At 40.0% G+C, this 26,638-nt stretch overlaps 1 protein-coding gene across 3 annotated transcripts in view; it reads left to right on the top strand.

The window, feature by feature from the left end:
• Positions 1-26,558, top strand: part of ppm1bb (protein phosphatase, Mg2+/Mn2+ dependent, 1Bb) — a 29,213-nt gene extending 2,655 nt beyond the window's left edge. The window contains exons 2-7 of one of the 3 annotated variants that reach the window (XR_014875629.1): positions 13,960-14,802; positions 16,171-16,288; positions 17,026-17,137; positions 19,106-19,163; positions 21,370-24,585; positions 24,805-26,558. Coding sequence is in view for 2 of the 3 variants with exons in the window: in XM_085169682.1 (XP_085025808.1) it covers positions 13,972-14,802; positions 16,171-16,288; positions 17,026-17,137; positions 19,106-19,163; positions 21,370-21,699 (1,449 nt within the window). In the remaining variant the exon portion in view is untranslated. Of the gene's footprint in view, positions 1-13,959; positions 14,803-16,170; positions 16,289-17,025; positions 17,138-19,105; positions 19,164-21,369 lie in introns of all 3 variants that reach the window. The other 2 variants (XM_085169682.1, XM_085169683.1) reach the window with 2 other exon arrangements.
• The last annotated feature ends 80 nt before the right edge of the window (positions 26,559-26,638 follow it).

Raw genomic sequence — 26,638 nt, 5'->3', positions numbered from 1 at the left:
GCGGTAGATATACAGGAGGAACTTGTGACCATCCCTTAATCATGCTGTTTTTCGTTGATGTGGTAATAAAATGGCACAATGACTTTGGGTTTGTGGGAGTTACAGTTAACCAATGCATGGTGTTACTTTTTTGCTACCATCAGTTACACTCTTACCTCTTTAGCTTTGCTCGCTGTTTTTCTAACAATGCAAAATGTATTGTTCAGAAAACAGAGTCATGTAAATATTGCTAGATATTATTTGTTTTTTGTGGTGGTTTTTATTTTATTTTATTTTATTTTATTTTATTTTTTTTGTGTGTGTGGGGGGGAGTGTTGTTTTGTTGTTTGGTTTTTATACTTCTACCTGTTCCAGTTAAGGGCATCCCATCAGCAGCGGTCATCCATGCAGCCCTTCTTCCTTAAAAAAAATGTAAAAAAAAAATATATATGTATGTGTTATATATATTAGGGCTGTTCGATATAACGATATATATCAGATGACGATATAAAAACATCTATCATTTCATTTTATGCTATCATTTGTTTCGTGGTGTCGCAAGATAAACTGTTTACGGCAATATTTTTTCATCGTTTTGATGGTCACTGTAGTGGCTATATTAATTTCTTAAAGTTCTCTCTTTCTCTTATATGTAATATAACCACACTACGGACGGACAAGCGCCTGTTTTTATGCGTTGTCATTAGCAACAACGACGGTAAAACCATCGCGTGTCCGCTTGTTTATTTTCCACATAAACCTTTCAGAATAAAGCTCAAGATCCTGTTGAGACTTTTCAAAATAAACTGAATCACGTGAAAGAATATGCAGAGTTTTTACGGATGAGAAGCAAGAAAGAGCCGCCAGGTGCTAAAAAATAAACCTTAGACTCAAACGTTAGAACAGGCTTTTCCCCGCAGCACGTCGTGTAATAAATACTCACAAAGAAAACGGCGGCTGTTACAACTTATGTCTGAAAATCGGTTAAAACACTCGACTCCAGGTACATGACGCCCAGCTGGAAACACTTCACGCAAGTCGAGCTGCCCGAGTTTCACAGAATTTACAGAAAATGTTAAATCTTTGTGATTTGTATCGTTATCGGGACGATAGATGTCTTATATCGGGATATGAGATTTTGGTCATATCACACAGTCCTAATATATATATATATATATTCATCTTAACAAACGTTAGGCCATTACTGAACTTTAAAAATGTATTTAAATTTCAGTATTTGTACTCTAGCTTGACAATTAACAAAAGAAAAGCAAATAAGTGAATGGAAAAAAAGAGGTTGAGATGGTGGAGCACACAGGGTTGTACGGTAGAGAGTTGAGGCCATTTTGTACCCGCTGCTGTTGCCTTCATGAACAGTGTATATCTAAAGTGATGTCTCAACTATTGGCGCGAGCCGTGCTTTGGTGTTGTTACGCCTTGTCATGCATGTCTGCGTTTTTGTAACCTTGTGTGGCTGCATTGAAGACATGAATATACAGTCGGGTTGGTTTCTATCACCATTTCAGTGATATCGGTATAAGAGCTCAGAGGTTTGCAGATCATGCAGAGGAAAATGCTGCAACAGCTTGAAAAGATTAGACTTTCTGAGAAAAAGTTTTTTGAGGAAAAATAAACCTCAACTATTCCAGCATTGGCACTGATGGGGACTTTTTCTCTGAACGGTGGCACCTATTGTTCAGGAGAATACTGCAGTGAATCCGGCGCGTCAAGTATATATATATATATATTTGATGTGGCTTTTGTGACATTGAAACAATAAATAGGCCATTAGGGTTTTTTTTTTAAACTGTAAAGACTAGGCTGATGTCCATATGTCAAGAGGGACTGTCTGCACCATGGAATGAATAAAAACTGACCATCAAATGTCTCCTAGATTGGGTAAGGAACATGTGTAATATGAACTTTACTGGTGGATCAACACATTTTTAGCTTGCAGCATTTATCATATATTCAGAGATGAAGGGAGCTCGAAGCAATTGATAATCCCTTCACAGTTTCAATAATGAAATCTTGACAGTTTTACTTCCTCCAGATAGGTCTCGTTGAACAAAGTCTCTCCTTTACTCATTTTGGAGGCGAGTGATTTTCAGAAACCTTTGCGGTGAAAACGAAAGCAAAAGAGTACGTTTTTCATGCTGATATTTTTATTTTATAATTGGCAAAAGACAAAATCAATTGATTAATCTGATTAATTGAACTAAGGACTAACCTGATGAGTTCTTCTCTGACTTTGCCCTTTGCCTTTTCTTTCCACGACAAAGGAAAAGACGGCTACAGTTTGCATTTACAGTGAAGCTCTGGACACAAGTTTATCAGCAGCTTCTTGTGCATTTTATACACTCTGCTTTACTGCAGAGGTGTGTCAAAGTTAAAACTGATGATAAATTCAAAAATAATTATCAGATATGTACCGTGTGGTGTTGAAATTTAGCCACCCTGCCCACCTTCTCTATTATATCAGATGGTGATAAGGTATCCAGGTGACCAGTAAATGACATCACTTAGTTGGGTTTGCGCTCCGCTCGTCAGATATGAGATGAGTTCAGTTTATTTCACCTGAGTCAGCACTCACTGTGCAAAGTCACAAGCAGCAGATGAAACCCGGTGTCAGTGAAAGACTGAAGATAGTTAACAAGATTATTTTAGAGTTTAACAGATCTTATCAGCCTTAGCTGTGCACTGGTAGAAACTGTAGGCATCAAGTTGACCGCATTGATCCTCCATTGTAGAGAGCAGTTTGCACTGCTTTAGTGAATAATCTGAAAGCCACTAACTGCTAAATGTGTGGTGGCTTACAGCACAGCAGAGCTGCATATGTGCAGATTTGCACATAGAAGGAGAAGAGGAAGGCAGACAAAGTGACGGTTAAAGAGAAAGCAATGTGCATCTGTACCAGCAGGAGAGAGCTGAGTCATGCATAACCTCAGTCACATGAATGAATGATTTATCTCCAGTAGTGGACATTTGAATATTTCCATGATTTTTTTTTTTTTTTTTTAAATTTCATTGTTAACAGTTAAGAGGAAAACAGTTCCTATTAATGATGTTTGTCTGAGAAAATAGATGAATTATTAAACATCCCCAGTGCATAAGCCTTGTTAGGTTAGGACAGTGAAAGCAGGTGTTTTGCTGTTAATATTGCTGCATTGATGTTTGTGCTTTATAATACTCGTCTAATATTGTAATGCTTAAGCTTGGATTCGGTTATCTTTGATTTATAGTTTTGCTTTAAATCTGCAGCGTAGCCTAAGGTGGACCTTCCCAGATCTCAACAACTGTGATAAGCATGATACGTCCATGAAACACAATGTTATAGGTTGTATTTGTTTCTAGCTTGCTCATTATGATTCTCTGCCTGAGTAATAATATGGTGTTTTCCTCGTTTTCATAGCTTGTGTGTACATGCGTGCATGTGTGTGGTTTTCTTTTTTACATTTCTTTTCTTCCTTCCAGTTTATGTTCCATTTCCTGCACTTTGAGATGGTTACCAGGCTTGACTTGTTAGCATCTTTGAAGGTAGATAATCTCTGTGTTGGTTTGTTGGTCATCCATCATGATTTGTGTGCAGTCAAGACTGTAGAGGAAGGCAATATCTTGGTCACAATTTTTGTTTGATGATTTTTTTATTCAGTTAAAAAAACAAAACCATGAAAACATAAAAGTAGAAGCAAATTTAAAATATCTATAATTCTGCCATCTTGCTACATTAGATCTGCTGCTAGCTGGTGTTGTCCTGTGGGGATGTGAAGAGAACTAGACCCAGCTGACTGGACCATAGATTGACTCATTGTCATGATATCAAATATAGCGTTTTGCCTCAGGACGAGATTGATTTCTAATCTAATAGCCCTTTTGCACTTGATTCTTCTTGGGTTGGTCTGATCGTTTTTTTTTTTTTTTTACATTTTTTTAGTACTTTTTGTACTTTAAAACTAGCTACTTGGCTGAGGTTCCAAGCATTCTGATGCAATAATGTGCCGTCAACAGACTACATGCCACTATTTAGCTAGTTGGTGACATCACTCGATGAATCATGAGAGCATCTCCTTCACTAAAATCAAAACTGCCATTTTTGAAACTCGGCAATGAGGGTAATAGCTACACAAAAACAACACCATGGTCCCAGAGTCTGACAGAAAGCCATACACCGTGCAGTAGGTATTCCATCGACTCGGCATCCTCCTTTGTTGTGGCATTCATATGGCATACAAATTATATCACAGGACCTTCGGCCATGTTGCTATAATGACTCCACACACATTAGGTGGTAGTGAGTTCCAATGGAAAACAACGGAAACGTTCGAGTCGGATCGGTACTAGTGAAAAAGAGCTATAAGTACTGGATTGGTGCTTTTGTTTTAGTTTTATTCTTTCTGTGGTTCCTTCCTCAGATTATATGAGTCTCGTTAAGTATTAGGCTTTGATTTTGTGGTGTGCGGTGGTTGACTGCCCATGGCCCATTTCCATGCTCTTGTCTTGAAGGATTGCAGAAACCTGCCAGTTTGACTTTAGTTTTTTGTAACACCTGTTTTCTTTAAAAGCACTTTGACAGTGTAAAATGTTACCTGTGAGCTTTGTACACCAAAGTTATTTTTGCTGTCATTCAGGAGGCGTAATGCCCCTCTCTGAAGCAATCTGCTGCAGATTAGTGCACAAAGGGCAGATGAACAAAAGTTGGATATGTGAACCTTTTGTTCTGTGTGTAATAAAAGAGATATAAAGCTTAAAAATGCCTTCAGTACCGGCCTTTGTTAAGAATATCAGATAAGATAAACAAGACTATATAAACATGTAACCTTATGTTCAGGGGTATGAGTAGATATAACATAAAGGTGTGGCCAGTACTGTTGCTCCGGACCACTTACACAACAGGAGCTGTTTCCCTATTCGGGGTATGCTTGCTTCAAAGTCCGTAACTCAAGACTGAATACTTCCCCGCTGTTTGACGAGGCTGTCCCGTACCAGAGGCTCCTCCAAATGCAGCTGTGAAATTTGACACGCTGTATCCTCTTCAGTCCTCACTTACTATCCCACAGTCCTCCCTGAGCTGTTAGTTTAATGGTGCTTTCACATGGCTCCCTTTCACTATGTAAATATGAAGGAATATCACAAGATCCAGTTATATTTATCAGTAATTTTCCTTTTGGTGGTCATCAGTTCAACATGTGGATTGAAAGATCCAGGAAAGTGTAAATGATGTAAGATAGCCATATTATTCTTGCTAGCTCCTTTTATGCTAATAAGCAGAGAGGTGTAAAAACTCAGTATTCTAGTATTGCGTTTGCTGATCCTTCATTAGCTTATTATTTTTGTAATAAGTTAAATATATTTAACGTATTTAAATGAGTGCACAGACTGCGTAAGACTCTCTGGCGGCCATATATGCTCACAAGACAAGCCAGGCAAAGCCCAAATGGACCAGTGACACGCCTTCAGTGAGAGAATAAAGTAAGATGACCCTTAGGAGGACAGAATGGTGAAGCAGAATTAGAGGTTGGGTTGGTTCGCTTGTTACCACCCATCTTATGTTGCAGAATTAACCTGCTTTGAAGCAATTTACACCAGAGATGGTCAGCATGCAGGAAATCACCGCCTGATGACTTTTTTGGAAAATAGTGTCACTATTCCTGGAAGATCCCGTGGACCTCAGTTGGCAGATATTTTCTTTTTCTTTTTCTATCTGAGCATCCATATGAAATAGATTCATTATGACTTTTTATTTTTTCGCCTTCTGCCTGCTAGCAGTTTGAAAACAATTTTCTTGTTCTGAGCCTTAACATCAATAGCTAAAACCTTGATATAAATTTAAATTTTTTATTTGTTCTTTGTTTAATCTCACACTGTTTAACACCACCAGGATTGCAGCTGAACAACTATAGTTAAGACTGTATTGCATAAAAAACATTGGTGTTGGGGATGTTAAATGATAAATGTAACAACATATTTAATCAATGAGATATCTTAATATTAAAAAAAAGAGTGCAAATTCAACAGTGTTGTACTGTAAACGGTACTGTAGTACATGAAGGAAATCTGTCAGCATGACTTTTGGGCTTAAGTAAAATACAGAAATCTGTTACTTAATTACTTTGGAGTATAAATGGCCATGGAGAAGGTCCTGCTGTACAAGTTGTCCAACAAACTAAAAACGCAGTTAAAAGTCCAAAATTAATGTCATCCTTCACATTATCCTAAACCATCCAATGGGCCAGATTGGAGTCTCTGTTGGGGTAATTCTGGCCCCTGGCCCTTAGGTTTGACACCCCTGATCAAAGTCTGTGTTGGTTCTCAGTCATCAAGGTCGTGGTAGTCTAAGGAGTTTGGAAAAGAAAGCAACTGGACTTATTCTGAACTTTTAGTAAGTGTGTATGAACTTAAAAACTAAAAGAAAATTTGTAATAATAGTTACATCTTCACATTAGAAGCATGACAGTGATAATTCTGTAAACTTTTACTGTTGGTACTTTTCACTGCTTTGATTCCAGGGTTTGGATAGACTTTATTAGAACCTATAGTGTTTTTCTTATCACACAGGCGACATTACCTATCTTGCTGTTCTTCCTTTGCTGCCAGAACCTGTATACTCCCAGCACTGGCTCTTTCATGTGAAACTGTGCGTTAAATTATGAAGTGAGTAACTTTTGTGTGACAGCTTGGTGGGGGCTGTAAGTGAACTCGTTTAAGGAAAAGGTATTCAGATATGCTGAACTTGTATAATAGTACAGGCACCAAGAAAAAAACGGGGAGTTATTTGTGGGAATATCAATCATTTAAATGTATGTTTGTTTTTTCGAAGTTGATGTTAGTAAATAATAGTAATGTTAAGATAATGCGCTAGCTTGTATTTAGTCTCTCTTAGTGGTACTATTGCATTTGTGCTGAAGCTTGTGCATGTGCATACATGCAAACTGAGGCTTACACATGCTAATTTAAATAAATGAGGAAAAAATGCAAATATGACAATCAGCTTGTTAAGTATCCAGCAAAGAGACTTCAACTCCACCATCTTGGACCTCACAGCAGGTAATGATTGTTCCTGTTCTACTCATCAACTTCAGCATAGCAGCATCACGTCATCACCTGCACTAGGTTCTGGCTAGAGTGAGTGCTCACAGCAATTAAGATGGTGGAGTTGAAGTCAGAGATTCAAGACGGCTAAATGATACAGAAGACTGCCACAACAGCAAACTGACCTACCTGGCAGTAAGGAAATGCTATACTTTAAGAACTGTCAGTGGAAAGATTGAACTTTCAAAACTATATCAGTTTTAAGGCCATTGTGTAAATAAAATAAAATAAAAATATACTTGGGTGGCCATCAGTATACCTGAGTGGCAAGTGTATATTAGGAAAAGACTGCTCGCTGCCTCCTTCAGTCTGTGTCCTGTTTGTTTGCTAGGCAGCAACTTTGTTCTGTGGCTTTGCTCTTCACAGAGGTTAAATATAATGGTTTGTTATATTTTGTAAATGTCAAGAAAGTTTATAAACAGTACCTTGGGAAAAACTTGTCAATGAAGCAAGCTTATGTTTTCCAGCAGCAGTATAAAGCCCCGAGGCCTGGGCTATTGGTAATCACCAGGCAACTGACTAACTGGCTGTGTCCTCTTTAACCATCTTAAAAGTAATCCCTTATTGTGCTCTCCATAAAGACACTGTTATATATCAAGGCAGGAGCACATGTCAATTTGTATTACTCAACAAAAATTGGATATTGGATACTGAGTTTTTCCTTATAAAACAAAAAGAATAAAATAGGACTGTGATTTTAAACAGCCATTTTTGAAGTGGGGTTTAAGTTTTTCAAGTCTAAAATACGTGGACTTCTGTTAGGTCAGGTAACACAGGTTTCTTAGCCTTGACAGTCACTCCCAAAAGACTGGTTTTGAGCCAAGGTAAACCTTTTATAGACGGGAAGCAGTGTAAAGGTCTTGAAGTTCCTGGAGCGAATGAAATATCTTGAATCTTCTTCTTATTAACATGTAAAGTTGTAACCAACCTTCACAAAAATTTATATAAATCAGTCAGATTAGGCGAAAACCAGTGAGTTATAGTGTTTATATGGATAATGCTGAAACCTGTGAGCTACTATTATTGAACAGGATAGCTGTTTCGTATGAATGTGGCTGCTCTGAGCGCAGCATTTGGACTCTCTGCAGCATTATGTAATCGCCGACCTTCCACTTCCCTTTTCAAAGCCAGTGGTTTTTGGCAGGCGTGTGTTTCAGCATCGGGGGTGACTGTTTCGACCTGTGGTTACTGTATGGGCGATAGCAGTTTTAAGGGGGGGTTAAGTAGTTGAGAGTTCCTAGTTTCAGTTTGATGTCATAGTCCAGATATTTCCCAGCTTTTCTCTTCTCTGTATACGTGTTTTTTGCCAGCAGTTTATTAACAGCCATTATCAGCCAGAGATACCTCATCATATCTGCATGTGTTCTTGCAGTCTGCATGTCTCCTTTCAGGGCTGGCTGCTGCAACTGCTTTAATGGATGGATGATGCAACTCCTCTCTCTTCTCCCTACCAAGCAGCTGAGAGTGTGTGTGTGTGTGTTTCTTTTAGACAGAGAAAGACATAGAGAGGGGGATGTCGCTGAATGAAGCCTAGGCTGGATGTTTGCACTGCAGGGTGGGTGGTTGCTAGGCAATAGCAGTGTGTTTGTTTTATTTTTAGAGAGAATCACTGTGGGTGAACATAACACGTTTGTCCCTTTCTCATAGCACGTCTAAGTGCTTTTTCTTAACATACAGTACATTAAAATACAGGCTACACAAGAGTGGAAAACATGAGCTTAATTTAGAAAATCTAGTTGTCATAATCACGTAGCAAGAAAACAGTTTAAAAAATGTCAGTGGCATGGTTCAACTCCTCACCCTAGTCATGAAATCTAAACCATCCTGGCGTATTTATAGAGTATCTTTTTTTCGCACATAGACTATGACACTGCACGCATGCGCAGAGCAGACACAAACGCACACACACACACATACGTGAAACCAGCTGTAGTCACTCCTTGCACGTACCAACCTTTTTTGGGCACATGGCCGTCACGCTGCGTGTCTTTGTGTGTGTGCGAGTGTGCGAACTCATGTGGGAAGTAACACCCAGTGAAAAGTCAATATGCAGTCAAGGCTCTTTTGATTTTTATAGCTTTTCATTGATTTCGAGATCTCGTGAGTGTAACACCAACCATGCGTTTTGTGAATCGCCCCATACTGTAGCAGTTGCTTACATTTAGGTCTGATTCATGCGAAGAGAAAATACCAGAGAAAAGTAAAAGGAAGGTTTTGGAGACTGTAGTGGGTATCATGATCTAGCCAAAATAATATATATAATATTAAGATAAGTGCCAGGTCAGGCTGGTTAAAAGTCAGACTTTAAAGGGCTGATGCTTAAGCACCAATTTTCATATTGGTATCCCAGCTACCATAGGGAGAGAGGCAGGGTACACCCTGGACAGTTCACCAATCTGATGATTTTTTAGTATGTTCTTATTTTTAGACTAGTCATTGTTTCCTTGTCTGCTTTAAATAATTTGTAAATTAGTTGCTAGAAACGTTCCTAATTTCAACATTAGAGGTTAAAACATATCCAGCTTTTTTTTTAGTCCCAATAGCAGTGCGTTTACCTTGGATTTGGCCAGTACTGAGTGCTGCGTCAGTAGTTAATTGGCTTTATTCCTAGTTATGATGAAGACATGGGGATCATTATTAAATGTTGAAGGCTTTAACTAAATATTGTTTAGTAAATGGACAGAAGAACAAAAATAGTGTTGATTTAACAACTTTATTTGCACTTTCAGCTTAATGTGAGAGTCTCTCTTGGGTATTGCTGTCATTTGCAGTTATGCAAGTTTTTTTCCCTACTGTTTGCCCTTTAGGTAAGGGTGTAAGTGTGTGTGCTTATTTGACTTTTCCACACACAAACAGTGAACAGTTATGTCAGTTATGTTGACATTTCACTACATTACTGGAGATTTATTTATGGGGTGTATTAACTCTTCACAACTGTCTTTTGGGTCAGCAAAAAATAAAACAAAATAAGAGGGAAAAAAATAAGCTTTTTACCAGAGTTAGGTCTGATGACTTCTTCGTGAACATGTACATTTAACTAGGGACAAACAGCTGTTTGACTGGTGATTTGGATCTTGGTTTCAGAAGGGTTACAGCCCTACTCTAAGTGCAGTAAAATCTTTGAAGGACATGTCTTCAGCACAACATTATAATGCAGCTTTCCCATTATTTCCAAATCACTTAATCATTCTTTGCCATTAAATTGCGATTAAGATTGAAGTACTGTAATGTAGCAAACCTCAAATAACTGCTGACCCTTTGTAGTGACGTAGCATGGTTTCTCTCATGTTCTGTCATTTACCTTTATAGTAAACTAGTAAAAGATAGATTAGCAAAGTATAGACTTCAAATGAATCTACTGTTTTCACAGCTGGTGTGCTAACAGTATAGGGTTTTCCATCAGATAAGTTGAGCCTGACTCAGCTGTTGCAAAAGCAACACACAATGTCCTTGGCAAGGTACAGAGATGACAAAAGCTTGTACATTTCTAGTAAATTGCTTTCTAATGAGCATTCCTACAGTTTCTCTGCATTTGTTGCATCATAACATAGCATACTTGCTAACTTTCCACAGCAGTAAAATCCCTCCTGATGACATAAACGTCTTGCCACTTTGGCATCCAAGAAATCGTGGATACACAGGGCTTTGAAATGTTAAGAACTAATGACGTCTGCCTGCCTGACGCCACTGGCTTTAATAATTAAAAGGCTGATTGTGATTAACTCATGGACAGAGAGGTTCTGCGGTTCTTTTTAAGTGAACAAGGTTTATGTTGAGGAAAAGACCAAACACGACTCAAAGTGAGATTTAATCCACCTCTTGGCAGCAGAGAATCTATGCCCTGCTGATTCAGTAATGCCTCTCCACTAACAACAAGTTAACTAATGGTATTAGTTACTGTGTGTTCAGAGTGAAAGAGGTTCTGTGTGCTGGGTGAAGCTTCCACAGAGTAATCCTCGACTCTGTGGTTCCTCCTAAGCTATCTTTGTCTTGTCAGGATCTCTGGCTCTCACCCTCCATTGAGTAATTAAAAGCTTTCAGTACTCACGGTATGAAGCAACCTACTGAACTACTGACATCAAAAACCGGTGATTTAGAGAGATTTATAGTACAAAGCACATTATTATGCACTTTAGAATGTTGTGTTCTGTTATAGAACTGCCAAAGTTGTGATCTGTGAACTGAAAATGGCTTTTTATCAAACGTGTACAATAAGATTTATAAATGCAGTCATTAATTGTTTATTTCAGTATTGCTGTTTTCTAAGCATAGTCTGAATAATTCTGGATTATTACATTTTACAACATGGGAGTTCAAGTTTAGAATTTGGAACTGACGTGAAGACCTTCAATGTATATTTTTTTGGTCAGTATGTGCAGTTATTCATATATGATAACATTGATCAACTTAATGAGTTTATTAGTGCAGAGGGTTTCTCACACAACTGGATTACAGTTAGTTCCATATATCTTTGAACACTGACTCAAGTTTTTTTTTCCTTTACCTGTTTACTGAAACATGTTCCAGTTATGTACATGGACATAATGTGCAGACTCCTAGCTTTCATTTGAGTGTAGGATATCTACATTCAAATTGGATTATGGGTTTAGTTTCAGTTACTTAACATGTGCCACCCTCTTTTTAAATGGACCAAAGGTAATTGGACAATTGACTCAGGCTACGTCCACACTAACGAAAACGCATAATTTTCTCTCCATTTTGGCCTCCCATCCACACTGAGGCGGTGTTTTCCCTGAAGGAAAACGCAGCGTTTTCAGAACGTTCTCGAAAACGAATACATTTGAAGACGGTGCTTTCGCGTCGCAGTGTGGACAGCGAAAACAGAGACTTTTGAAAACGATGACGCATGTTAGTCATGTGATGCAGTCATGTGACCAATTAAACTAAGATAGCGGAGGGCATTATACAGCAGTTGTTTTGTTTGCTCTCAATTTTGACAGCCCTATTAAAGATTAATATCAGCTTGTACATGCTTCAGATAGCTTTTCTTCAAATTCTTTAATTCTCACTCGCTTTTGCAACTTTGTACATTTGTGTTATTCGCAACAACAACTTCACCTCATTGTTAGTCCATTTAAAAAACTCTGTGTTTTTCCTCGACATTTTGCCGCGATGTTTCAAGTAAATAAATGGCAGACAGAAACGAGGCAGGCCGAATCTTCATGCGTTTCACGCATGCGCAATACTGGAGCATAATCGTTTTTGGCCGTTTCAATGTGGACGCAGAGCGTTTTCAGACGAAAACGCCGTTTTCAAATCTATCCAGGCTAGTGTGGATGTAGCCAAAAAGGCTATTTTATGGGCAGGTGTGGGCAATTCCTTTGTTGTGTCATTATCAATTAAGCAGAGTTGATTTGAGGTGTGTGCTCACATTTGGAAGATTTTGCTGTGAACAGGGAGTCAACGGAGCTCTCCATACAAAAGCTGAAGGAAAAAAAAAAATCTGAGAAACTGTTACAATAGTATGAGTGGGAAAATCTACAGTTGGCACATCCTGAGATAGAAAGAAAGCACTGGTGAACTCAGCAACACAGAGACTTTGATATCCATGGAAAACAACAGTGGTGGATGATTGCAGAATCATTTCCATGGTGAAGAGAAATGCCTTCACAACAGCCAGCCAAGTGAACAATACTAATAATATCTGTGCAACACAGCAGGGGCAGTGTGATGGCTTGAGCGTGCATGGCCGCCAGTGGCACTGGGACACTAGTGTTTATTGATGATGTACAGACAGTACAGCAGCAGCCGATTGAACTCTGAGGTCTTCAGAGACATGCTGTCTGCTCAAATCCAGCTACATGCATGGAGTTTATTAAAGCAAAGAGGTAGAATATTCTTGAATGGCCAAGTCGGTCACCTGATCTTAACCCAGTTGAGCATGCATTTCACTTGTTGAAGATTAAACTTTAGACAGAAAGGCCCACAAACAAGCAGGTCTGGCTCAGCATTAAAAGGAGGAAACCCAGCATCTGATGATGTCAGTGAGTGAGCATGGCCAGCAAATGGTTTTTAACCAAGTATTAGAAATAAATGTTTTTTTTTCATTTGTCCAATTACTTCTGGGCCCCTGAAATGGATTGTGTTTAAAAAAATGCTTTGTTCATCACATTTGTATGCAATCTTTTTATTCAGCCCTATTCAGCCCTCAGCCCTAAAACTGAAAGTCTGCACGTCGACTGCATCTGAGTTGTTTTATTTAAGCAGTGGTAGTGCACAGAACCAAAATTACTAAAAAGTTGTCTCTGTCCAAATAATTATTTTCACAGGTTGCACACGTGTGTGCCAACGCGTTCTTAAATTATCTATAACAAAAATTCACCGTCTTATTCTTCTTTTGGCTTCTTGCTATAGTGTTCACCATAGTTGATCATCTGCCTCCATCTGGGCAGTTATTTTGGTTCACATGTTGATTTGGAGGTCTTTTGGTGCCCTTGCTGATGTAGCCATCTCATTTTATCCAAGCTACCTCGTGAGATCGAGGTAGATGATCCGCTAAACAGCCAAATGAAAATGAAACAGTCTATCCAATCAATAGACATTATGGAGAAGACATTCAGTGATATTGAGAACTACCACAATAGTTGCCTGGTCAGTTTGTCATTAGGGAAACAGAAAACTGAAATGATGAGTGGAATGTTCACTATACAGAAACATGATAGAATTACTTGGACTAACATACTTTGGTGGTTGCCTATAGGAAAGTCTGTGTGTGGGGGCACTGGCTATAGTCTAACTCAAAAACTTACAAAGTTGGTGTTTATGGTGTGGTCAAAGTTACTGACTTTGGGCAAGAGATACTATTTTCTTTGTCTTTACTGTTTATAGTGCAATGTTTACTGAGTTGCCTTCTTCTCTTCCACTCTCTAGCTATAGGCAGCAATGGGTGCATTCCTGGACAAGCCGAAAACGGAGAAACATAGTGCCCACGGTGAGGGCAATGGGCTGCGTTACGGCCTGAGCTCCATGCAAGGCTGGAGGGTGGAAATGGAGGACGCCCACACAGCTGTGGTGGGCCTTCCCCATGGACTCACCGACTGGTCTTTCTTTGCTGTCTACGATGGTCACGCTGGCTCCCGGGTGGCCAACTACTGTTCTGGTCACCTGCTGGAGCACATCTTGTCAGGAGGGGCTGAATTTGCTTCAGGACCCAGCTCCGTGGAAGGCGTGAAAGACGGCATCCGCTCTGGCTTCCTGAACATTGACGAGTATATGCGCAGCTTCTCAGACCTGCGGCAGGGCCTGGACCGCAGCGGATCAACGGCAGTATGCGTGTTGCTCAGCCCGACCCACCTCTACTTCATTAACTGCGGTGACTCACGGGCTGTGCTTAGTCGAGACAGCAAGGTGGGCTTCTCCACCCAAGACCACAAGCCCTGCAACCCACGTGAAAAGGAGCGCATCCAGAATGCTGGCGGCTCAGTCATGATCCAGAGGGTAAACGGTTCCCTGGCAGTGTCCCGGGCCCTGGGGGACTACGACTACAAATGTGTGGATGGTAAGGGCCCCACGGAGCAGCTGGTGAGCCCCGAGCCTGAGGTATGTGTGTTGGAGCGGGTAGCCGAAGGAGACGAGTTTATAGTCCTGGCGTGCGATGGGATCTGGGATGTCATGTCCAACGAGGAGCTGTGTGAGTTTGTCCACTCACGACTTCTGGTGTGTGACGACCTTGAGAAGGTCTGTAACTCAGTGGTGGACACCTGCTTGCATAAGGTAAGTTGTTTCTCATATACAGTGTACATTTAAGGTGAAAGTGTGCAGAAACAGAGTTGTTTTGACTAGTTTTACTAATAGGATTATGATTTTAAATGCAAAATTTTACTTTAATGTATTTCCATGGGGCAGAGCTGTATCGCAGTTACAAATGTCTGAAAGATTACTTGTTGCATGCAAACCAACAATAGCTTGGTGAATGTGTAGGTAATAATCTATTTAGAAGGCTGATTTGCTCTAGTGGGAAAGTATTTGAAGACTATTTACTCTAGTATACCAAATGTCAGACCAGATCTGGTTATTAGAGTAAATCCAAAAGCTATTTCTGATGGTGTCAGAGAGACACGCATCTTAAACAATACTGTTTGAAAAATGAAGACTGACTCCAATTGCAGCTGGTTGTCCTTGTTTAACTCTGAAGACTCAGTGAGCTCAGTGTAGCAGCACATGAAGGAGTTTCCACTAGCTGTAGGCTCCAGTTAAAGTGGCCATCCAGTTTATGCTGGATCTCCAGAGCAGAAAAAAGACTACTGTTGGAATCTCATCCTGCAATCTTAGACTCAGACTATCTGATAAGGGATTATAAAAACGTCTGATTGATTGGGAAACAGAAGACCAGGTCTGGGTTAGCACTGACTAAACTTTCAAATATGAGAGAACAATTGTCCAGTAGTATATGGATGGTGTCATGCCCCTGATGGATTTTTTTTAAAGTGCTAAATGAGTTGTCAGAAACACTTGGGCAGCAGTTCACATGCCTGGGCACCTCGCCTAAGTGAAGTGTATTTGTGGGAAACAGCTGCCACTTTTCGTAATAGAAATCGAATGCCATGTAAAATGACCAAATATAGCATATTAAAGTAAAAGATGGACAACTGCAGCTGAGTGTAACAAAAATAATACACCTCTAAATATTTAAAATGCTTTATGTCTCACAGTGAAAGACAAGGTGATGAATAATGCACTGGTGCTTTAAATTCTCTCATTATCCAATAGCTTTAGCAGAATCTATTAGACTATTATGTGCATCACTTATTTTGTGTCTTGGGTACTCCAAGAACCAGTGAGTGCACAGCACCTTGGTTATTTTTACCTTGCTGTACGAGTTATCTCAAGTAACAGCCACACGCTGCTATAAATTTCCTCCACTGCAGTGGCTTTTTGTGATGTATGTGACACTGTACACTTACAGAACATTACTGTGACCAATTGGAGTTTTACAAGGTAATGACAAGGTGGCTACCCATTTGGTTAAAGGCCAAGGAACTGTGTGTGTCCTATAAATGCCAATTAATATAGTGTTTTACACTGGCCCTCCAGCTAAAGAAACACATTCTTCATTCTCTCTCTCCAATCTTCGCTCTTCAGGGGAGCAGGGACAATATGAGTGTGGTGCTGGTGTGTTTCTCTGCGGCTCCCAAGATCTCAGAGGAGGCTGTGAAGAAGGAAGAGGAATTGGATAAATACTTGGAAACCCGTGTTGAGGGTCAGCATTCTGAACACACACAAACAAACCTGCAAACTATGACTGTATGATTTTGGGTTTGCAATAATTCTTATTTTGCCTTTAAGTACATCCCTTTTCTTTACTTTTATCTTCCAATAAAAGCCAACATTCCCTCACCACCAGGCTGTGAAAAGTTTAGTATGCTTATTCAGTCCCCCCCCCTCCCCCAATTTCTAATTAAAGTTCAAGGTTATGCACTTAAAAAACTATTTGCTAAGTTTGCAAGCTCAGTAAAACAACTTTCTCTAACACAAACATAATAACACAATTTAGAATATGTACTGTATTTATTATTGTGTTCACCAGCACAGTCTTTATACTGTGGTTAAAAAAAGAAACATTGCTATTTATCTGTCAGATATTTCTTGTTAAGTATTTAAACTGTCACGTCTGATATGTTGCGGGTGAAACTTGTGGTTGGTTTTTGTGACGTGTTTAGTTATAGTTGAGCCTGTTTCTAAAGGTTAAGTGAAACACACAAGGCCACATACAGTGCTTAGGTGCTGTCTATATAACTTCGACATGATAAGTCTTTTTTAGGTATTACAAATATTTGAAGTCTTCTGCTGAGTGTCGCAGCAGAAGGCAAGCAGGGGTTTATCTGATTTACTGTGGGTGAATTCTCAGCCTTTGTAGAGAAAGGTGGTGGTTAAATTCCAAAAATGGTGTATAACTTTCTGTATTATAGCTCTTGATATCTTTCCATTTGTCTGTAGAGCTTATGGGAAACTGTGGAGAGGCTGGAGTCCCTGACCTGGTATCTGTCCTAAGGAGCATTGCCTCAGAGAACATCCCCAACCTTCCTCCTGGTGGAGGCCTGGCCAGCAAGTAAATATACAACAAAATCTACTCTTTCTACACTTAAAACTTGTATATAGTTATTATTATGAGGCTTGAAAATTTGAATAGATTCATTCCATAGAAATTTATCGCCAGAATGTTAACACTGTGCGATGAACTAGACGTTGAATCCTTCACTCACAAGTCACAAAAAACAGCTTTGTTTGCATAGCACATTTCTTATTGCCATTATGAAGGGCAAGTAAAGGGTTGTGCTTTGGAGTGCCATGGTTAGATGTGATCTCACCATATTTCTGGTATTTTGTGATTACTGGTATTGTTGATGTAAAATCAAAATCTAACCACATTTAACTGAATTTAACAGAGATCTGTTCACAGAACTTGTGAGGAGTCTTGTGACTGCTTTTTTTTACCTTCTCTCTAGTATATAGCTAATGCATGCAGATTAAAATGTCTGTCAAAATACAGCTATTAAATATAGCTATTAAAGTGCATCAGATTAATACCTGACTCTTAAATTTAAGTTAAAATGATACATTCGATTACCTGCACCATCACACATCATGCAGGTAAAAAACAAGTTTTTAATATACATGGCACAGTAACAGAAACTTTATTAACACAGGGGTCAGACAGCTCTGACAGAAAGTAAGGTTTTGTATTCTTATTTTGCGCATCTTACTGGTTAATGTTAAACACATTTCAGGTTTAGAAGGTGGAATAGTTTTTACCCTTCAGCCAAAATGGCTCATGACAGTGGTATTGTGTCGCCTCGACAGGCCGAATGAACACCTAAGCTTGTGAATGCAATAACTTGGGAATGAGGAGCGTAAGATTTTCAAATTATTACCATTAAAAATCTCTCTTTGAGTTCGAATCTCAGTGACGTCAACGTCAAGCCAGAGGTCAGGTTGTCTGAAAATGTTGAATGGGATGATTTTTAATTCATCCCATAGGTGCAGCTACAAAAAGTCTCAGACAAGTTAAATTCCCAGTAACCTAGACCTCAAGGTTAGAGGTCAGTCCCCTAGGATTTTCAAGTATATACCATAGGTGCCAGTAGTTTTTATAATGCAGCACTTCACAGAATCAGTCCCATACGCCACCTTATATATTCAAAGATGCCCTATATCCACGCAAAATTCTCAACAATTTGTAACTGAAGACTCCGCCTTTACGTCAAAAACGCAACAATTCTTATTTAACTGCTCATTGGTCTAAAGTGACGCTCGATTTGTGTCGTTAAACACAGAGATAAAACCTGTTCTTACATTGTATTACTTTAGTAGGTTGAATACGCACTCCCTCATCACGCCTGCTCATTTCTGACCCGCTAATTTGTGCTGTCGATGGATGGTGTTAGTCATTATTGAAATAAATTGGCTGCATCTTTGCTTATGAACTAGCACCTTGTTAGTAGAACACTTGCAGAACTTTCCTCTCCCATCTCATGCTAATTTGCCCCATCTTGTAAATCTGGCCCTTTGGGTATATAAGCAGTCAATCTGTTTGATGTGTCTTACTAGGAGAGCGTTAGATGTATATAATGACCCACAAGTTAAAATAGTCTGGGTTGATTAAAGATGTGAAAAGTTTTGATTTTTTTTCATCAAATTCAAAAGTGTATATATTGTTTATGTTTGCGATTTATCCAGTTATACGAGAAAAGCCTTTCAAGATTTGATGATGATAAAACACTGAGAAACGCAAGTGTCTGCATCCTTTAGTTGCATCCGCAACAACTTGGGATAAACATGCTGTTTAAAAAGCCAACACATGCAGAAAACACAACATTAACTGACTGCACACATGAATGAAGAGATTACAGAGTGTCATATGCATGAATGGTGAATTCTCTAAAATTGACAAAGTCGCTTTTAGCTCCATTAAGTCCTCAATCAATATACATTTACTGAGAGCGGACAGAAGCTGCATTATGTCAGTGCTGTTTGTCTCCTCTAAGCAGGAAACTATGTGTTGTTTGTGTGTTTGCAGGCGGAGTGTGATCGAGGCTGTGTACAACAGGCTGAACCCTCACAGAGAAGAAGAAGGGGTGAGTTAACCTCTCTCTGAACTTTTCCCCGCCCTTCACCTCTTCAGCCTTTCACCCTGCCTCAACATAACCTCATAAACAAACATCAGCCCAGACAAGGACACTCTTTCTGTGTGCCGCTGTATGTATGCGAGAGCGAGAGAAAATGAATGTGATATAAGTGTGAAAGAGGGCGGAGGATAGAATAAACGGAATAACCTTGACAGGTTCAGAGAGCCTCAGTTGACTGCATTCCACGTTGAAAAGCACTGAAGCTCCAAGCGTCTGTTTCTATTTCACATTTATCATCGAAATGGGATGTATAATAAGACCTCGATAAACCTATTGAACCTCTTAGCAGCGAGCGCATATCCTTTAAACCATTGACTTCATATAGTTAATGCTTGAAAAATGCACGTTTGTTTTTTTTTGTGTTTGGAAACCTAGCAGCAGAAAATCATTCAAAAGAACATGATAGCTTTATTTGTTACATTAAATATTTACTTCGTGTTACTGATAAACTCGGTAGTCACAGCTTATTCGAGGTGGATTCTCGTTCCTCTGTTTCATATACTCAGTGTGTGCACTTAAACAAATGCTTGGAGGACATTTAAAAAAAGGTTTATTCACCTCATTGGGAAGCCATACTTCTGCAAAGCACTGAGTGATTAGATCTAGAAAGATATTTGAACCCAGATTTGGTTTTGATACTTTCCTAAAATTCAAGATAAGGTCTTCAATCAGATATTTATTTGTGAACATACTGCCTGAAATGTCCAGTTTTTGATCTTTCTCACAATGTTAAAAAATCCCTGCAAAAAATTCCTAGATCGAAATCCAAAATTCTTATTTTAAGCTAGGCCCAGCCTCACATCTTGTAAAAATATAATTCAAATCTGTGTGTAAATTTTGCAGAAATCCTCCCAACAGGCATATCGATCCCAGAGAGGCCTTAGGCTTTCTTACTGTTTTCTGTCTCATGTCTTTTTGACTATGTGGAAATCAGTGTAAATAAAAAATAAGATTAGAGATATTATTCTTCTGTTACATAGAACGGGTATGCACACGGCTTACAAAAACAATGTCAGGATCATCTGTGCTTTAATTACCCAATAATTAAAGTACCCATGCTGCATTGTGCTCGCTGTGTTTGTCTAAGAAATCTCAAGCCAAAGATGATGTAAATTAAGTTGAATTAGATGTTAACACTCCCCTGGCATCATGATTCTGCTCAAAAATATTGATTTGTCTATTCAAACACATTTATATGGGATGTGATCCAAATGTTCTTTAAAAAATTAAAACCCACCTCAGATTTTAGTTGTCATTTTTTAATTTTGGCTCATTTTGCACCTTTAACCACAATGATTTGGTCAGATAGAGACTTCCACAAGGCCATCTAATCAGGATAGCACAGAAGTTTTTTGTTTTGTTTGTTTGTTTGTTTTTAAGGGCAGAGTCACAGATTTATTTCTTGGCACCTTCTATAAATAAATATTTTAATGTTATTGCACACAATCAAATTAAATCATACAACTGGGCTGATTTTTTTTTAAGGGTAGTTTACAATATGTAACACCGCACTGTCACTATTAAGAGATAAATAAAAAGAAATGGTATGAAGTATTTACTGCTGCAAATAATATAACAGGAACTGGAAAAAGACACGAGTTTTAAACTTCAGCACTCTGTTTATACTGCAGGAAATGGATATGATGTTAGAGCAGAGAATCCCACATCCAGCATCTTTTAAGGAAGGCTGCAGGCGTTTTTACAAACATCTTCATTCTGAAGACGAGATCAGTGTCAGGTCTTGAACGGCCCACCAGGGTGAATGTGAAGAAGTGTGCGCATAAACGCATGGGTGTATTTGTTGTATTAATGTCAGTGGAGTCTAGCCTTGCAGGCTCTTTTCTTTGGGCTTGTGGGTACTGATGAATTCCCCCTCCCCTCGTTACACTACACAGCAAATCTCACAAAGGACTGTTGGTCAGAGGGTCAGAGGTAGCGTTTGCATGGGCCTGTCCGTCCGGTGCAAGTATGTCTCTTGATGCTGTGATGCTGTTGTGTGGTAGATGTCTGTGTGTGTGATGTGCCGCTGATTGTAAGGTGATATATGTGTGTGTGTGTGCGCGTGTGTATATATAAATATACATATATGTGTGTGCTGGTGTGTGTTTGACAATGGAGCGTGCCTGCAGAGTCTGACCCTGGCGTGTCACCTCAGGCCTGTGCGGGGGGAGAGGAGGAGGAGGAGAGTGAGGAGGGAGGTGGCAGCACGGCAGCTCATCTGCTGGAGGCTCTTCGGCAGTTCCGCATGCACCACCGGGGGCAGTACCGCTCGGTGTTGGAGGAGTCCCTGGCTACCTACCATCTGCGGGGGGAGAGTGCCGTTGAGAGAGCAGGGGAGAGAAGGAGGACGACCGACGACTGTGACAACCAGGACGAACCCGCCTCCCCTCCCTCTCCCCCTTCGCCCCCGCCCTCACCCGCCATTGCAGAGCTGGAGGCCAGCCAAGATGAGCCCATCCCAAAGTCTGATCCCTCCTCTGACTGACCACCTGCCTGTATACCCAACCACCCTCTCATCCATCCTATCCCAGAGCTCTAGTGAGATGTGCTATGACCTCTCCTCCTCTGTCCTTCATCGCAGAACTTGAATGGCCACGTCCAGCTTTGTATTTGAATAATTCATTAGGAACAACAAAAAGGGCTTTTCTGTCCATTCAAGTTCTGTATCGGAGACATACATATATATATATATCTATATACCTTAGATGTGGACTCTTTGATTTTTCTTCCTTTTTGTTTCTTCTGACCACTTTGGCTTGGATTCCCAAACTTAAACTTGATCACAGAAGCAGATTTATTAACTAATTTTCATGGTAAACAAAATAAAAATATAACAAGCAAAAGTGGCTAGTGAAGCCAAAGTGAACATTGCACTCTATGGCTTACATTTATCAGTATTTGCTTCTGGCTGACCCCACCCTCAACCCCACCCTTAAGCCTCACCCCCACACCTTCATACACACCTTCACACCTTCAGTGGAGGAACTGACAAAGAAAACACGAGGAGACATTCTGAACTGCAGCTGTGCAACCTTTTGCACTGTCTCCAGGCCTACTCCATCTACAGACTCAGAACACACTCTTCTTGTGTTTTTGTATGTGTGTTTATGTGTGTGTGTCTGCATGAGTTTGAGTGACCGAGCAAGAGCCCAGTAATCACTACTGAAATGTGTGTTTCTGATTGCTTGCGATACTTGACAGTTACACAGTCCATCAGCTGCTCAGTGATGGTAGGTTGTTCAAACCAGTCTGGATGCAAATTAAGTCTTTGCAGCTTCCACATGATTACATAAAAAAAATAAATAAATCGCTTGATACTGTTATTGGTGGGGTAGAGTGCGGTGGGGGTGTAAATGTTCAGACTCAGGCTCTTTGAACAGTAGAAAGCAAAGTTATTAAGTGGATAAAATTTTGGTGCCAGAGCGGCAATTATAGTTCTCCCTAAAAATGTTTAGTCATGCACTGAGGTGTTTTGGTTTTTGTTTGTTTTGTTATGTTTTTACAGCAACACGCGCATAGCCACATTATCTTAAAATGCTAAGCACTACATTGTATGATGCGACCTACATTTGTACTGACAGCTGTTTGATTGGATGGCGTGTTCGCAGCTTAGCACTAATATTGGAAATGTGGGCCTTACTAACAGAATGTTAGCGTTAATTAGTATAACCTGTGGAACCATAGACTGTATATAAAAGATGAACGTAGTTCCGGGTCTGAAAAGTAAAGTATGTAGAAGTGCCATAAACCTGGATTCCTTCAAATTCCCAGCAGGGGAGAGCGACTCCTGTTCTATACATTTAAAAATGCACTCCTACTTATTGCTATATGACTCCGTGGAGGCTTTATGGTCTCAATTTGTAGTTTCAAGTCATATGTAATACAAAATTATGCTCATTTTGTAAATTTTGGACCCAATTCAGGTCAAAAATGTAGATAAACCAGTGTATCCTTTAGGGTGGGTCTACCTTCTCGCTTCTGTATTCGTTTGAATACAAAAACAGTAAAAACTCTCACTAACCAACGGGCGAGATAATGGTGGCTATCTTTTGTTTACAGTCTATGTTGCAAACCTATTGTTGGCAGTTTTTCCAAATCTGCCTTTCACTGCATCGATCAGTGAAAGGCAAACTGTAAAAACTGGTAACTGCTGATAAGATTAGGACATGGGTGACATTGGGACTCCTCTGCTTTGATTACATCAGTTCTGTCAGTCTAAAGGTAGCACACCATGTGGGATGGCGACCACAAGTGTTCCTGCCTTCTCGATCTTACCTTACAAAAGTGATTACGTATACATATCGGTGGGACGGCTGGTGTCATACTGTTCACCTGTGGTGAATTACACTCGGACTACAGTTGACATGTTTCATGTGCGATGGCTCTCTGTCTGTAATCAGTTAAAGGTATTATTAATAATCAAGGTTTTCCAAGAGTCCTTTGTAGCATTTGTTTAAAACCCCACATTGCAGCATATTATATTCCTCACAGGTTGTGCCATTGCCTGTACAGAACGACTCAATCTTAAACACTTACCTCGATGTAAAAGATATATTGAAACTGACTGCTTGACCTGCAGGGTTTATTCTTATTCAGGTAGATGGACGTTATTGTGAGTCTGTACAAGCCCTGTATTCTGGTAATGCATGCGCTGCACTTACCTTTTCAATATCTAAAGCACTTAACTATCAGAGGGGAGGTAATGCTAAACGGCGTACGTGCGTGTGTGTGTGCGCGTGCTCGCGCCTGTATGTATGAGCTGTATTTCTATGATTTCTATGTGGTTGTGTGGAACAGGTTAGTTCTGCAAATGAGAAATAAAAAGGATTTGAGGTAAAATGCAATGATTTGTGTCAAGTGTGTCTCACTGTAAACTAACTGTATGTATTTATGTCTTGGGGTTTATTTTTTCTATTTTTCGTTTAGGCCCTGTACCAAATCAGTCATCTTGCAGATCAGGGGTTCAAAATTCACATTTTTCCATTCAGAAGTGATTGTTTTTCATGATTAAGCATTCCAATCCCAATGCAACATGGTGACATTTGATACAGGACTGTTCCCTGACACTTTTGGTAGACCTTTTACTCCATTTATTGTGTTGTGTATGTGTCTGTGTAGGCTGTGAAGTATTTGGAAACTGCTGAAGCTTCCTTGCTCTCCTCTGTCAGCTGTTAGCTCGAGCCTTGACCTTGTCTCGGCTGCTTGAAGACATTTTAAAGAGTCGTCTCCTTTAAAACAAAAGCAGCTCTCAGGTTTGAAAACTCAAACTGAGCGAGGAGCGAGAGGAAGCCATGTAGACTATAGGGACTCCATTCTCTCCATTCCTCCCCTGTTTTTCAGTCTGACAGCTGGCCTCGTGATTCTCCGCAAGGTGAGTCATCAGAGGTTCTGGTTGTGCAGGGGAATATAACGGCTTTCCACCATTAGCCATTCAATTTGAATATATTAAAGAGGGGAGGGGAGGGGGGCAGTGAGGTTTAAAGGTTTGCCATTATTTAAGGCTTCTGGAGCAGTTTAATTACTACATACAATGATAGACTTGACAATAACGACTCTGGCACACCTCTCTTCCTTTTCTTTCCTCACCCAGAATGCCGGTGACCTGGATGACCCTTGGTAGCTGCGGCAAGAAACCCCGTCTCCTCCTGGTGATCCGTGCGTCCACTCGGGGAGGAGGAGTGTCTCTCCATTGCGCCATGTCTTTCTCCACTAAAAGAGGACACGTGGTGTGTGCTGGAGCGCGTGAGTGTGCGTATGTTGGTTGTGTGTGTGTGTGTGTGTGTGTGTGTGTGTGTGTGTGTGTTTGCAGCAGTGGGACAAAGACGATGACGAAGACAACTACTACACACACGCATACTGCTTTAAACCTGGAGGAAAAACCTGAATCACTTCTCTGAAAAAAATATTTTATGAACTGAAGCATTGTGATGGTAGAGATGATTTTTACCATTGAGGTGTTTTTGTTTTTCTTTTCTTTTCTTGAATGTTGATGCCTGACTTCACAATGACATGAGGACCTATCGTGTGTGTGTGGTGCGTGTTCGTTTGTGTGTATGCGAGAGTGTTTGTGTGTGAGAGTGTTTCGAGGAGGGCCAAGAGGAGACAAATGGTGGATAAAGACTTTGTATGTAATTCTTCGTCTCCTGGACTTTTTTTTTGTGCTCCTAGGTCTGATAAACACCTAACACATTTGCTTCTTCCCTCTTAAAAGACACAGACACACACACACACACACTCCCTCTATCTCACACAGACACTCTAAACCATAAACCCCCCCACACCCCCTCCCCACTTCCACCTGTGCACGTATGTGATGTGCCACCTTCGCAGGGCACTGCATGAGGACTTTGGTTCTACATGTACAGCTACGTGGTTTTTCTAATCGACCTGGATGGACAGCCATTGGTTGAGATGGACTAAACCTGAGGGACCTCTGGACACTGATAGGCTCCTGAGGTTTGAAAAGCAGAGATGATTTGGATTTTATTTTTCTTGTTTTTGTTAGGTTGATGACAATGATAATCATGATGGGGAAATGGGAGGTTATCACTGAAGAGCCGCGGGCAAGTTGGACTCATGGCGTCGCGGTTGATGGTTTGGATTGGGGAGAAGGGGTGGAGGCAGTTCAGTAGTCTCCTCAGTCTTCCTCCCCACCATGACGGTTGGAGGTGCACATGACAGCAGACTGTCCTTGTTTTTTTTCTCCTTTGTTTTGGATGTTGTCCATGAGGTTACTAGCTGCTCGCTGTGTAGAGTGAGTGAACTCCCTGTTTTAACCCTGTTCTTGGTTCTCAGACTGCATTGGTAATGTTTGTATTGCTGTTGTTTGATTGCACTCACATTTGATTACAGAAAGCGTCTATATATGAAATAAAATACCTGCCAAGGATCCTGTGGTGGCTGCGTGAATCACTAACTGAAGTCACATCACTTTGAGTCTTGAGTTGTGTGTAGAAATAACATTTGTGTACCGCCAGAGTAAAACTAGTATGTAGGAAGTGGTTTGACAGAAAATGCTGAATTTGTCAGAGCTGGACATTTGTGCTTAAAACTGTAAAATTAGAGAAATGGGGAAGCTAAAGAAAGCATTGCACAAAATGCTGTTGTCCTTTTAAATAACAATAAAAAGACGGCATATAAAAAGTGTTTAAAATGGATTTGATCATTGAATTAGGCAAATTAAGCCTAAAGTTATTTACAGAATGTTTTAAGTGTTCATATACACTCAGTATAGGAATGAATGTCTTGGTACTTTTGGACTTTTAAGGATTTCTTTGAACTTTTCGGGGGGGTTGCGTGGAATGCTTACATAGCATAAATCTGTAACTACTTTAAAAAAAACAAGATTTGAGTGCACAAGTACATATCTAAACTAACATTTGGTTAAATGTCTCTTAGTAAGCTGCACTTCAACTAGACATATT

This window comes from Neolamprologus multifasciatus, chromosome 8 (assembly GCF_963576455.1).
Source record: "Neolamprologus multifasciatus chromosome 8, fNeoMul1.2, whole genome shotgun sequence".
In the NCBI taxonomy this organism is placed as follows: domain Eukaryota; kingdom Metazoa; phylum Chordata; class Actinopteri; order Cichliformes; family Cichlidae; genus Neolamprologus; species Neolamprologus multifasciatus.
Note: the sequence above shows the minus strand (reverse complement) of the source record. Positions and strands in the feature narration are given on the sequence as shown.